This window comes from Pseudopodoces humilis, chromosome 11 (genome assembly GCF_049639895.1).
Source record: "Pseudopodoces humilis isolate 2021_Gansu_Grassland_sample_001 chromosome 11, ASM4963989v1, whole genome shotgun sequence".
In the NCBI taxonomy this organism is placed as follows: domain Eukaryota; kingdom Metazoa; phylum Chordata; class Aves; order Passeriformes; family Paridae; genus Pseudopodoces; species Pseudopodoces humilis.
Window position 1 is genome coordinate 14,414,543 of NC_142210.1, and position 14,079 is coordinate 14,428,621.

General features: G+C 49.7%; 1 protein-coding gene across 1 annotated transcript; it reads left to right on the forward strand.

Moving 5' to 3' along the window:
- Nucleotides 1-1,159: 1,159 nt before the first annotated feature.
- On the forward strand, nucleotides 1,160-12,649 carry CLDN1 (claudin 1). Its single transcript, XM_005524983.3, has 4 exons — nucleotides 1,160-1,444; nucleotides 9,505-9,669; nucleotides 10,138-10,222; nucleotides 10,690-12,649. The coding sequence occupies exons 1-4, from the start codon at nucleotides 1,222-1,224 to the stop codon at nucleotides 10,850-10,852; spliced, it is 636 nt and encodes a 211-aa protein (XP_005525040.1). The 5' UTR covers nucleotides 1,160-1,221; the 3' UTR covers nucleotides 10,853-12,649.
- The last annotated feature ends 1,430 nt before the right edge of the window (nucleotides 12,650-14,079 follow it).

A 14,079-nucleotide genomic window follows, 5' to 3' on the forward strand; every position in this document is an offset into this window, starting at 1 on the left:
AAGCAGCTCCAGCAAAATCTCCTAAGTCATCAGAATGCAGCAAAACATGGTGTCAAAACAATGCAACCCCATCCCTACCTCCAGCAGGACCTTTATCAGGAATTATCACCTGTTTATCTCAGAGTTTGGGATTACAGCAGGTCCAGGCTGAAGGACCCCTCCATCCAGCCTGTGGTGAGGGCAGGCAGCACCACCCAGCCCAGGCCATGCCCTCTGAAGGAGACAGCATTTCGTCACTTTGCCTGTTCTGAGTCCGGATGTGTCAATATTCAAATATCCACTCAGGAGAAAGGGAAACTACAGTAACTGGACAAACACACACCCAAGAGAGAGGAGACTCCTTCCTGGTCTCTAATCCCCTGGTCCAATAAACCTTAGCAAATCGCTGAGGTGAAATTTCTCCCAGTAATTCAGAGGTGTACAGAACACTGCACTTTTTAAAACGGTAGGTTCAAAAGTTTGGATTTGTACATGGATGATGAGTGTTTGCACAGCTGCCTCTCTGAAAGCCCTTCAAAACCAGAGTACTCCTAATTCCCATGACTGATCTACTGCCCCCTCCGTAGCTGGTTGTCCCACGTGCGCTGCATGTCCAGGAGCCAGGCAGTAAATGTGCCAGGGGGAAAATGCCCCCCTGCCTTGCCTGGCGGCACTGAGGTGGGCTGGGGAAGGTGGTCACACACACAGCAGCTGGACAGGTGGAGCCGGCACGGCCCCGTCCCCACTCCCCTGCCTACTGTGCTGGCTCCGGGGGGGAAGGAGAGCCGGAGAGCCAAGTTCACAGCTCCAGCAGGTGAAGGACAGCAGCAGGCTGCTCTCCCAGGGAAGGCGAGCGGGGGTTCCCGCTGTCAGCACCCCCAGCTCGAGGAAGGGGCAGACCCACGAGCACAACCAGGGCAGCCTTTCGAGGAGCCAAAACATCCGGGGGTGCCAGCGCAGCTCTCCCGTGGGGAACAGAAGAGATCATCCCCCGGGGGCTTTCTCCGCAGGGAGGGGCAGTGCGGGGCGGGGTTCACTAGGGCGGGACCCCGAGGGAGGGGTCGCTGTCGGGGTCGCTGCGGGTCCCCCCCGTGCGCGCGGAGCCCCGCGGGGCGGGGCCGGGGCGCGGCCGGCAGGGGGCGCGCCCGGCGCGGGTTTAAGTGGCGCGCGGGGCGGCGCGCGGGCGACAGTGCGGCGCGCGCCCTCCGTCCCCTCGCTGCCACCGCGCCCCGGGCCGCAGACATGGCCAGCGGAGGGCTGCAGCTGCTGGGCTTCGTCATGGCCTTCCTCGGCTGGGTCGGCATCATCATCAGCACCGCCATGCCCCAGTGGAAGATGGCATCCTACGCGGGGGACAACATCGTCACGGCCCAAGCGCTCTACGAGGGGCTGTGGATGTCGTGCGCCATGCAGAGCACGGGGCAGATCCAGTGCAAGGTGTACGACTCGCTGCTCAAGCTGGACAGTAAGTTGGGGCTGGGAGCTGGTGAGGGTGATGGGGTGTCCGCCCCGTCGGGCCCGTCTCCTCCGCCCCAGCGCCTCTTGCTAAGTTCGGGGCGGAGGTACCGGGCCCGCAGGGTCATTAATTACCCCGCTTCGGTGTCGGTCGCATCGAAACTCAGGCTGAAATATTTAGACTGAGTTTGCCGGCCCTATTGCACTTCCGATGTCCTATCCCCGCGGTCGTCCGTGTCGTCCCCACACCCTTCGCCTCCTCCCCACGAGTGCCTGTCGCGTTAGGGGTGTCGCTGCTGTCGGGTCTCACGGTCTCTGTCCCATTGGATTTGCTCAGCCTGTCCCTTCAGGGTTGAAGATGCAGCGCTCAGGGTCCCCCATCTCTTTTATGAGTCCTCATCCTGTCGGATGCGTGTCTCCTGGGGCTCCCCGCCGGAGCTGAGGGTCGCTCCAGAGTGGCTGTCCTTTGGGGCACCCTCGGCAGTGCCGCCTCCCCAGGAGGGGAGCGGGGACCGGAGCCGCCCCTCATCCCCCTGCTCGTCCCCACCCAAAATGTCCCGTGGGGAGGAAGGGTTAGATTCTCTCCGTGCGTTCCGGAAAGCGCTGTGTTTGCGAGCAGGAGCTTTTGGCTGTGGAGGTCCAGCCACGGACTGGCTACCCTCGCTGGACACGGCTGAGCGGGAGCAGAACTCAGCAAGCAGAGTGGCCAGAGTGGGCTTTTGCAGTACGGGTCCTGTTTGTCTTTGACTGCTTTGGTCTTTTGTTCTCTAGGAAAGTTGCTGCTGCTCCCGTGGGGCTTTTAAGCTGAGGGCTGGCAGGTGAACTGGCCTCCTGCCCAGGTAGCACTGCCTGGAGTTTTTAGACAGGCCATTATGCCAAGATAATCTTTGAGTCTCTTATGTCCTGGGACGGCAAAGCCATGTCATGCAGGCAGGAGCTGCAGCCTGGCTGCCTGGGGTGTCGCTGGGGTGTCACTGGGGTATCGGCCTGGCTGGCTGGTTGTCATTCGGGTGTTCAAGCGGAGCTGGAGCCTCACAGAGGGCTGTTTCTAGAGCGCTGGGGCAGATAACATGCTGACACGCAAAGGGCTGAAAAGAAACCGTACTATTTTCTCAATACCCCTGGTCTCATCTCGAGTCCTGGAACACCCTCATCCCTCCCTAATTAATAAAATAATAATTGTCACCTTGGTCACCTTCTCTTTCCTAAAGGAATGAGCAGGCAGTTTCACGTAAACCGAGGTCCCCGGGGAGTGTCCCCGAGTCCGATTGCCACCAGCCCTTCCTGTGTGTGTCACTCCGGTGAAGCCGGGCCCACGTGCGCGGCCAGCCCACGTCTGTCCCTCGTTCCCTTGTCCCAAAGGCCCTGCAGCCGGCGGAGGAGCGGCTTGTGCCCGTCGGGAGCGCTGCGCACCCGCTTGGCACTCGCAGGGTGCGGGGCTGTGCTGATGGGGCAGGGCTGGGTCCGGAGTGCTTGGAGGGCTAATTACGTGTCAGCTCAGCTTCGAGCCTCTTATCTCTCCCTGGGGGTGGGGGGCGAAGATGCCAGCAGTGGCTGAGGAATCTCTATCCACCCCCTGGATGGTTTGCGAAAGGTAACCTTGCCTCGGGGGCTGTGTGCAGCCCATTGTGCCGTAAATGAGACCCGCCTGCGGAGCCCGCCTTGAAACGGTTCCCCAAAACGTGCCCCGGGCCCTCCAGACCTGGCCCATTCACGGCTGAGGCCGAAACCGGCTGGTCCCCTCACCTTTGTCCAGCCAGCAATACGGCTCTTCTCTCCCAGGGCTACAGGGGAGGGACGTGACAGGGGCCGAGGCTGAGCTTGTGGTGGCCTTTTCTACTTCTCGCCGAGCTCTGCAGGACAGCATGCCTGAGAATTCTCAAATAACAGGAGATCACAGTGTGTTATTCTCATGGGGAAAATCCGTGAGGGCTGGCAAAAGGACTCCTCGTTCTTGCGGTCTCTCAGCTTGCCTAGGCTGTGCCTTTCCCGCTTTTAAGCAGATCATGCCTGGGGACATACACCTTATCTGTCGCTTTCCCTCCTGGTGTCCCTTCAAGGTTTTGCAGCCACATAGGCATGGGCAGGGACCAGCAGTGCTGGTTTGGGTGGAGGTGCAAAAAAAACCCAACAAACCAAACCCCCAAACCATTTCTACCCAGTTCAACAGCAACACCCCGGGACAGGTGCAGTGGAGAGCTCCCTTACTGCATTCATGTGTATCCTGGTGAAGGTAGCACAGCTGTGTGGGCAGAACTTTGCCTGGCCACGCTTTCCTGCTAGGCCTTCATATGCCCCAGGTGCTCTGAGCCACATGGCAGAGCCTCATGCCCTGATGGGAGAGGCTCAACTCTGTAATTACTTTGTCCCTGTAGAAAGGACTGAACCTTCCTGCATCTGCAGTAACTCGTGTTTGTGGGAATGCTGGAAGGCTTTGCCAGCAAGTTTTGGAATATCTGGTAGCTGTTGCCATTGCTCTGGATGTGTCAGTGTTTGGCTGCAAGGCAGAGATGGGTTTGGCACAAGCTGATGAGCACCATCAGCCAACCGACGGCCTCCAGTTTCCCGTGTGGGCACACTGCTGGAGTGCACCCGTGCTGGCACTTCTCCCACAGCTGTGTTCAGCTGAGGGCTTATGTCACTGCTCCTATTCAGGCAACAGAAAGGCTGCGTTTTGCTGGCTTACGTGAAAAGCAGTGCGTGGCCACACGCAGACATAGAGGCAACAAATGCCACCCCTGCAACAAGGCTTTGTTGCACAGCCTCAGCATTGTTCTTGTGGCCCTCCAGCATGGTCCATGGAGCTTAGCACAGCTTTGTGCTCCTCGGGATCTCAGAGGGATGGTCTTGGACAGGGGGGAGTAGGGCTCCTGGTACCTGCCTCTGAAAATTTTGAGCCCCACCTAACCACATTCTCCTGTTCAGGGCAGATGTTTTTCTGGATCCTGTCAAGGCTGTTTTAGCTGAAGATACTCATCGACCTGTTTGGTTTTGCTGGGAGAGGTTCTGTGCTTGAGACAAGCTGAGACTCATCTATCACTTCATCACCAAACCTAGTACATCCACAATGAGCCTTTGTGCCCTAGCCCAGAAAATAAACAAGGTTTTGAATACCCTCTGGGTCAAGCAACATGGCTGAAATGTGGCATCTTCCCTCCTACGCCTTTACCACTTTGGCTGAGCCTGTTCCAGGAGCTGAGGAAAAGAATGGGTGGGGGGGAAGGAAAGGTTCATGCTCAGGTTACTGCTGCCCAATTCTGGTGGTAGGGGAGTTGGGACGGTGGCCCAGGGAGAAGACAAAGTATGAGGGACATGTGTCCCATTCTCCATCTTTAGATCTTGATTAAACAGGTAGAACCTGCTGGTATCTGTGCTTTCATGTGGGTTAAGGGTTAATTTGCTAGTGTTTCTCAATCCCTGTTCCTTCCTGATGAAAAATCTCGATTGAGTGATAGTCTCACTTGTGCTGGCTTTGAGAAGGTAGAGGGTTACTTGGAATGCCACCGAGGCTGTTCCTGTGCAGTGCTCTGGTGTGTCTGCAAGAGGGGATGGGAGTCTGTTGCAATACACTGGCTTTATTGCTCTACAAGCAGCTTCTAAGCAGCTTTTAGTAGCTGGTGTTACTATGTGTTACTAAATCTCTTGGTAAGGGAATTTCCATGCTCTGTGGGAAAACAGGCTGCCCAGGTCTCCTCTGACCAGGAATCTGGAAATGGTGGTATCATGCTTGTCTTGCTACTAATCTTTATTTGTCAGTGAGGGTAGGAGGGCATTGAACCTTAATTGCTTTCAGATATGCAGAGTACAAGGCCACTGTTACCTACTGAACTTGCTGCTTTTGCACTGGAAATGCAGTAGGGAGTTCCTAACCTTCCCATTTTGTAAAAAAACAAGACCCGGAGTCCCTGTCCTGCCTCGATACCTTTGAACAGTGCTTTAGACTTGTCGGGAGGTGCTTTGAAAGCATCCAGGCTGGAATCTGATGCTGATGGGTATGCAAGGTGGGCCTTTGCAGGGTCTGGTAAGGGGGTTGAGCTGCCTCCAAGCCATTATCAGCTTTTGGGTACAGTGAGAACATCTGTAAAGCGTGAGAAATGTTTACTGGCCAGCTCTGAAGCTGTTACTGCTCGCTCAGATCTTCAGTCCCCTGTCTACTGCTCAAAAGTAACTTTCACATGCTGGCAGGGCAGCCCAGCAGGATCTCAGATCTCGCTCCTTGCAGGGAATCCAGCTTTGATGAAACCCCGGTGGGAAGGCTTTGCTGGCTTCTCTCGGAGGTGGACAGTGGAACATGCTTCCTGTACTGCAGGGGTGCTTGCAACTCTTGGGGAACTTCCTGCGTAAGGATTAGAGGGAACTGCACAGCATCTGTTTCACCTGTGTTCTGTCATCAGTTAGTTGGATGAAGGCCCATGGGAAGGGAAGGAAAAGTCCTTATTTTAAATTAAGGCAGTTGATGAGCATCCCTATCAGAGAATAATCTGCACACAGAGCCATTACAGTAATTTTGCTTTACAAACAGGCATTACAGAAATCCCATGGCACTTTCCCAACAGCTTTTCTGTAATATAAATGACATAAACAGATTGAATAAGGAAATGGGATGATAGAGAATACCCTCAAACATCTGCAGGTGAAGTACTGAAGTATTTTTTATGTAACTGAGCAGTTACCAGCAATTACTTCTGTCTCAGTTAATGAGAATTGTGGGAAGGAAAGCTTATTACTTAGGCTTCAGATAAACTGAATAAAGTTGTTTGTGTCTAAAACTGGTAACAATAATTCTGAATGGTTTGTTAATGTTTTTTAAAAAAGTGGGGTTTATTTTGTTAAACAGGTGTGAGCTGCAGCTGCATGTCTGTGGACTTTGGTGGCATTTTATGCCTTGCAGAATGCACATTTGTTCTTAATTGTCATCAAGAGTTTTAAGCCTCTGTTCTTCAGTTCTTGCTGTTTTGTTGCTATAGAGTTTTCAGGCTGTGTCTCTCATTGCTAACCAGCAATCAAAAGGCTTGGCTTCAGAGTCAGTACTGGTTTGTATTGACAAAATACTGTTGCCATCTGACAGCTGTTGTTTGGTGCCAGACCAGTTTGTCTCACCTTGTCTAGGACTGTATTTTCCCCCAAGGGCTCTCAGGACTGCCTGGGCTTTCCTGTTCCTGTTGGTGAGACAGTTGCAGCAGCAAGGAGTGTGGGGGAAATCCTGTTTTCCCTCTAATATGGTAAAAGTTGTAAAGTTATATTGCTGTGGATTACTTCCACTTGCTATGGGCAGCCCGTCCTGTTTAGCAGGTTGAGACAATACTGTACTTGTATAATTTTGGACTTTTAAAGCATCTGGAAAGGCCCATGTGAACAACAGAACAATTATTAAAGTAGCTTTCCCAGCCCCTGGATGTGCAGCTTGCATTGACAGCGTGTCTGTTAATGTGTAGTTAATAACTGGTAGCTTGTATGATGATTAACTGCGGCCAGTGCACTGCACACATTGCAAAAGTGGTAGGAGCACAAAAGCGCTGCTCCCAGGCTGTGCTGGGAGCACAGGGCGGGTGGAGGATGGTTGGCTGGCACAGTCATGTCACATAACAGCTTCTTGGGACAAAGGAACAGAATGTTCTGCAAAGGCTCCAACCTGTTCTGCTGTCCCACTGCAAGTTTGCTACATGCTTCTGTCCCCTTGTGCCATGGAGCCATGCATGAGGAGGGGGCGAGGGCACCAGTTATCCCACCAGTGTCTGCTGGGAGTGGGCAGCCCTGGGGAATGCTCACAATGCTGTATTTTGTTCAGCTGCTTCTGCAAAGCTGTCATGGCATGCATCTGGTTAATGCTTATACATCTTGAGATTTTAGTGCATTTCATAGCTGGGTTTTTAGAGGTCATAGAAACTTTTTCCAGCATTTTCCTGTGTTTGTCCCTTGGCACTGTGTGTGAAGGTGAAATGTTTCTTCCCACCCTTATAACTGTTTTTCTAGTTTTTAGAGATAGCATTGCCTATTTTGAGATTCATGAAAGACCTCTTTCAAAACCCTCTCCTGCAAAGTAATTTCTGCTGGAGCAAGACTGAGCCAAACTTTCTGTAGCCTTGATAAAACAGGTTTGGTACCTCTGCAGAAAATACGGTTTCCCATGCCTAGTGCAAACTGGTATTCAGCCAGGGGCTTCTCCAGAGCTTCTGCTGTAGGGCACAATTTAGCCTTAAGTGTATGGCAGCTGAATTGGTTACCTGGGTGGCAACCTGTCAGCTGAGGTCCTTCTGAACATTGGCATGGCTTTTGTAAGGCAGAAATTACTTTTGGAGTGTAATCTCTGACATTGTAGGTAAATCAATTAAAAATGAGTTTGGGTACTGCAGTGGTGATTTATGCTAAAGTGACAGATGGCTTTGTTAGTGGGTTTCTGTACTCGGTGCAGCAGATGGGTTTTGATCAACACGGGTGGTGCGGAGGTGTGTCAGCTTCACCTTTGAAGGAAGTGAGAGATGATATTAGCCAAGCTGATTGAGGAATTTTTCCCAAGAAAGCCAACCGTCATCTTATGGAAGTGTGTTCCTTCCTGTTGCTCTGATTATTGTCTTTTTATTGTGTTGTTTGTAACTGGTTTCATAATCTATTTACAGAACAATAAGGTTGTGTGTGAAAGGGGCAGATGGAGATCTGCTTTAGAGCAGAATTAGAGCCTGGTGTTGGTGTGGGTCACAGGAATTCTCCTGCACAAGCAGTTCTATGGGACTATGTGTGGTAAAGAAGCTGCAGAGGATGGCTGTGTGGCTTTGCTCTCCTTCTGGCCAGTGCCAGGTCTGAGCTCTGAGTTTCAGACTGGGCCACAGAGCCCGTGGTTGAGGCAGGCACTCAGATGGGTTCACCATGCCAGCCCTGACTGAGTGGGCAGGTGCCCTGTTAAAGGCTTAAACCTTGCAGTTCAAGCCTGAAATGCTTTGCAGAGCTCTACCAGGATGCAATCAGGGTGTTTTGAGGGGTGAACTCTAGACCTGAGACTGTGTCAGGGACACTTGTGCCTTGGTTACAGCATGTTCCTTGGAGCTTACTCATTTTATTAGCCAGCCTTGTTTGTTCTCAGGGCTTTACAGGGCTGTATATGAAAATTCATTCTGTTCAAACAAACCTGATTTGCCAGACAATAAAGCTCAGGCTCTTATTTCACTGCTAGTCAGGTGTTTTGTCACCTGAGGGTCTTTTTAGTAATGACTTAATTTACATTACTTTTTCCTTTGGTATCAAGAAAATCTAAATTCAGTAGCTCACATTCACAGGCTTAGTGTGTCTTCATGCCTTCAGATGAGTCCATATAAAAACCAAATCCTAATGTCCATCAAGTCTGTCTGCTGAGAATTCAGCCAAATTCAATGCTTGCCTATGGGAGGCATCACCCCATGCTCCAACTCTTCAAAAGCACAAGAGGCTCTTCAAGCATTTGAGTATCTTTGAGTCAATTAAGCTAAATATTTTATGTAGAGAAGAAAACAAGGTATTTTTCAATTGGCTGGGAAAGCCCTATTTCTTTTGCAATTGTATTTTTGTACCCTCTGGGACTCAAACTGAGAATGTAGCACCAAAAGAAAAAAAAACTAAATCAGCACTGAGTTATTTGTATAAAAGATTTTGGAAGTGTTGAGCAGTAAATGGGCCTTGGTGTCTGCTGTGGCACTATTCATATGTATGTCACTATTCATATTAAAACGTGTGCTTAAGTACTTTGTCAAGGTAGAGCCTAAATCTGAATACTTCTTTTGATAAACAGATATGTCCTTCCAATTGGGATTCAAATGATCAAGGAACAAAAGATGTCTGAGGGCAATTCCCAGGTCATTTCCTGCAAAAAGCTGCTGCATGCCCTTGTTTGCCATGCATTTTAGAAGAGGCTGAGAGTCCTCTGATCCTGATGCATGACAGTCTTGAGACTAAAGCCGAGAAGGAATGTCTTGCTTGGATGTATCCTGTGTATCAGGGAGCAGGAATATTTAGCTACAAGATTACCGAGCCCAGTAATTTGAATTTCGATTTGTATCTTGACTTGACTCAGTGGGTAACTGAAATGCTGTTGTCTTCCAGGCGGTCTGCAGGCCACAAGGGCTCTGATGGTGGCTTCAATAGTCGTGGGGCTCGTTGGCATGTTTGTTGCATGTGTTGGCATGAAATGCATGAAGTGCATGGAAGATGACCAGGTGAAGAAGATGAGGATGGCTGTCCTCGGTGGGGTGATCTTCATCATTTCAGGTTGGTAACACACAGATGTGTTGAGTGTTGAATGTGCTGTTTCCTAGGTGGTATATATCCTGTGGAGGAGGATGTGGGAGGGCTTGATGTGCTGCTCCAAGAGCATTTTGATCTGGGAAGTCCTTAGAGGACTTTGGTTCAGGCTACCTGGGGCACCTTGGCACCGGCATTACAATCTCTATATGGACTTTATGCTTTCCATATCTGTTGGCAGAGCTGAGTTTGACCCTGCTTCAGTGGAAAAAAGGCTGTCAGCAGAGCAGTCCTGCCTTTGCTGCAGTGTAATTGTGGGAAACCACAAATTTGTTCTTCTCTCCCAACCAGCACTAAATGGAACAGCTCAGAACTTCCAGGGTAGCAGCAGCTCAGCTTTACTCCAGATGCTGATTCTGCTGCATCCTTATTTTTGCAGTGATTTTGCTGATTGTTTTTTCTTAAGCCATGACATTATGTTTTCTTTATGTGCAGGTCTGGCAGCGCTGGTGGCCACATCGTGGTATGGCAACAGAGTGGCTCGGGCCTTTTATGACCCTTTCACCCCCGTCAACACCAGGTACTGACCCACTTGGGATAACACTAGTTTAGCATGACAAATACACACAGGGCTTTCAGTCACTCAAAGAAAGGAATTTTCTGAACTAGCTGGGCTGGCTTCAGGCTGTGCAGAAAGAGCTGGGAGCAGATCTCATTATCCATGTGGCTCTTAGTTCTTGGCTTTAAGGTAACATCACTGCCAGAGACCTCACTGGTGGGACTGCTGTGATTTTTGTCCCACTACAGGATATAGAGGCACAGAGCATGGCCTGCAGCTCTGGTGCAGGGTGGTGAGGGTGACCTAAAACACTGGAAAAACCTAGCTCTGAGCTTTAAGGGTCAGCAAAGCTTGACTGCTCCAAGCTGCTGCCTTGTAGGAAGCCACATCCATCCCAATTTCTGCTTCCTTCTGGTCTGTGTGAATGTATTACTGCAAGTAATACCTCTGGATTACAGTGATTCTCACTTTCTCCCTTTCTTCTTCAGATTTGAGTTTGGGTCAGCTCTCTTCATTGGCTGGGCAGCTTCATCTCTGGCCATACTGGGGGGATCCTTCCTCTGCTGCTCCTGTCCACGGAGAGAAACCTCATATCCACCCACCCGAGGCTACCCAAAAAATGCCTCCTCCACAGGGAAGGATTATGTATAATGAAACAAAGAAGAGGAGCCACCAGCACTGGTAGTGAAAGCATTTTGGAGAGGACACTACAATGCCACTGTCCTGAGCAGAGTCCAGGCTCTAGGTTCTGCCTTCCTCTTTTCCCAAAAATGTGTATATTTTTGTAATCCTCTTTGCTACAGGACGTAACTTCTCCTTTCTCTCCCAGCCCGTGGAGGAAGGCTAGCCTAGATTCATAGGTATTGCCACTGGAAAGATGAAACCTCCAAGCTTGGGTTAAGTTTAGTATTTGGGAGTAAAAGGGAAAATGATACTGTTTTTATAGACGGATGTTGGTGCTTTTTTTTTAGTAGGGTTTTTTTTTGTTTTTTTTAAATAGATGGTAACAATTCAGTCCCATATCCCATTAAGTTTTAGAGCCCAGTGTGGTGTGTGTAGAAATTAAAGGAACATATATTATATACAAAATGATGAAACCAATAGCTTAAGGGGAAACATAATTTTGGGGAAAAGAACTTACATGTAGGAATGTTTGAAGAGATGTAAAATGCTCTTGTACTGTCTTATTGGCATCATCTTCAGCACCCTCCTTTCCATGCAGACAAAGGGTCACAAACAAATTGCTGTGACTTAAGTGGAAATCCACATTGTCTGTGCACATGCTGTTGGCTAATGGAAGATGCAGTGTAAGGTAGAGACCACAGAAGTTACCAGACTCCCAAAGCATCTGCAGGTTTCCCTGGTGCCAGGGAAGAGCTCAAGGAAAGGGATTGCCTTCTGTTTTCACTGTGTGTCTCTGAGGCTGTTCACTAGACACCAAGCACTGCCAGTGGTTATTTCTCCATGTTCCCACTCTGGCAGCTGAGCTTGAAGCTTTATCCCCCTGTGTGTGTTACAGCTCACCTTTTAACACTCTCCTCTTTCCTCAAGGCTTTCTGATTTGGGCGTAGTTTCCCAAACTCCATCTGCCTGATGCAGCTAGCTGTGTTAAACCAAACTGACTGCACTGCCACTCCCTGATGTTTCCCCAAAGATACCTCACACGCTGCCATTCCATCCTGTCTATTTCTTGTAAACACTTTCAGTGATGATATGAAGGCAAATTCCAAGAAAACTGACCCAAAGGTTATGGCATTTGCTTGTAATCCAAGCTCACCAAAGAGGAAGAAACAAACATTTTAAAGATATAGCCATCCTTGCATAGAGTCATATCTGAAAAAAGAATGCTGTTCTTCAGAAGTTCCCACCCCTTCCCCTGAAACACCCAGTCAGTCACTTGGTGTTGGCTGACACTGGGAGTTAATTCTTATGATTCCTAGAGGGCTGGTGCCACTTCTCCAAAGCTCAGCCTTTTTGTATAGAAGGAAACTGGTGCTTCTGACCAGGCTTTTTATAATTGTGTATATGTTCAGAGGCATCGGATCTCTTGATTTCCTTCTGTAGACAGGGAGAGCCTCTGGCTGAGCTATGTACCTGCCACATTGGTGGTCTGCACAAGCCCTGTACCTCTGTTTTACCTGACTTCTGCAGCATAAAGTTACTAAAAAAAAACCAACCAGAGCATTTGCTTCAGGCTTGAGTTGATGTTGGCCTGTACTTGGAGCTGGGCCATGTGGCTTCCCCTTCTCTGTGGGGAATTGCCTGTGCACAGCAGCTGCCTCAGTAGACCTCTTGTCTTGGGAGGTGGCAGCTCAGGTCACATTAAAGAGCTGTTGAAGTCTGTGCTTTTGTATTTGCATTAACCCTGAGCCAGGGAGCAGATGCTTGTATTGGGAACTTGTACAAAGTGTTTAAACAATTTCAATAAATGGACTTTTTTAAGGAAAATTAGACTATTACTTCATTTCTTGTTTTTGAGCAGAACTTGGAACGGTGCACATGGAAGTGAAGAGTGGGACTTTGGCTTTTGGGAGCCTGCCTGCCAGGATGGAGCTTGTTTAGCTGTGTGTATCTACAGCAGACATAGGTGGGGACAGATCTTCTGCAGTGAGTCAGGCAATTGTGGCCTCTGGAAGAAACTCACCCAGTAATTGCTCTGATTGCAGCCCGGGAACCAGAAGGTCTGCTCTGCTCCTCGGCAGGGCAGGCTGCACCCTGGGTGGAGCAGGAAGGGGCAGAGGGAGGGCAGACTGCTCCCTTGAAGGGGGTGGGAGCTGCAGGAATGGGGAAGGGATGGGGCACAGAGCCAAGGTGTTCCCAGGAGAGGCGATCTGCCTTCAGAGCAGCGACAGTTCTGCTGATCCTTGTGGGATTCCTTCCGTCTCACTCTAAAGCCCTTTAGGGGACTGTACTGTGCTTCTCCTATTGTGACAGCACGACCTTTTCTGCAGGCTAGGTAGAGAATGGTTCCTGTTGGGCAGGGGGTCTTCTAAACTGCACTGATATCTCCCCAGGATAGCAAGACTCCCTGCTTCCCCCTGCCCTGGAAGCCTTTTTCTGTGCATTGGGGGTTTGAGTTCATCCCCTTCATATTTTTGAGTACTTGTGATGAGAGACAAACTGTATTTAAAACACTTTCTCAAGCTCAGTGGAGGAGCTGCCTCCTCTAGTCCCTCACTCTCCAAGGGCTGTTTGCTTTTGTAATTACAAACAATAGGAAAAAAGCTAATTAGGCCTTTTAAAGCTGGCAGAGCAAAACAGCCAGGCATGTGGTTGGCTGAGTGAGGTTGCAGTGCCTGGAGCAGGCTGGTTGCCTGGCATAGTTTTGGGTCTATGGTCATTCTTATTCCAACCTGTCAATTAGTCAAGGATTTCCATTGAGATTAATTTTTTTCCCATGTTTTCATTCTCACTCCCTCTCCAAGGATTTCTGCAGTTTCTACTCTGAAGTTTCCTGGGCAGAAGAGAAAATGGAAAACAATCCCACCTATAAAATGGTCAGTAAGACTTCTCAGCAGCTGGCAAAGATAGACCCCACTGCAGGAGATGCAGATCTGTGTGTGAGACTGACACAGAGGCAGGAGCCAGAGGCTACCTTGTTTTTTTGCTATACTTTTAACTGGACAAAGTTCAAAGCCAACCTTTCATTTCCTCTCCCCTTCTGCCATGATCATGCAGTTCTATTTGGCTGTTTTCTACAACCCTTTGGTCATCTCTGCTGTAGGCTGCATAAAAAAGGAGTTGCATGGGTTGAAAGCTGGGGGAGTTTCTCACGGGATTTCAGTCTGTGCACGTGACTGACATTCCTGCTGCTAAAGCCATCTTGCAATGAAATGATGGCATTTGTCTCTGCAGACAATAGGAACTTTGACTGCTTC

Coding starts and splice junctions, on each gene's coding strand:
- CLDN1 (XM_005524983.3), top strand. CDS start 1,222: ATGGCCAGCGGAGGGCTGCAGCTGCTGGGCTTCGTCATGGCCTTCCTC. Junction 1,445..9,504: donor CTCGCTGCTCAAGCTGGACA/GTAAGTTGGGGC, acceptor GTTGTCTTCCAG/GCGGTCTGCAGGCCACAAGG. Junction 10,223..10,689: donor TTCACCCCCGTCAACACCAG/GTACTGACCCAC, acceptor TTTCTTCTTCAG/ATTTGAGTTTGGGTCAGCTC.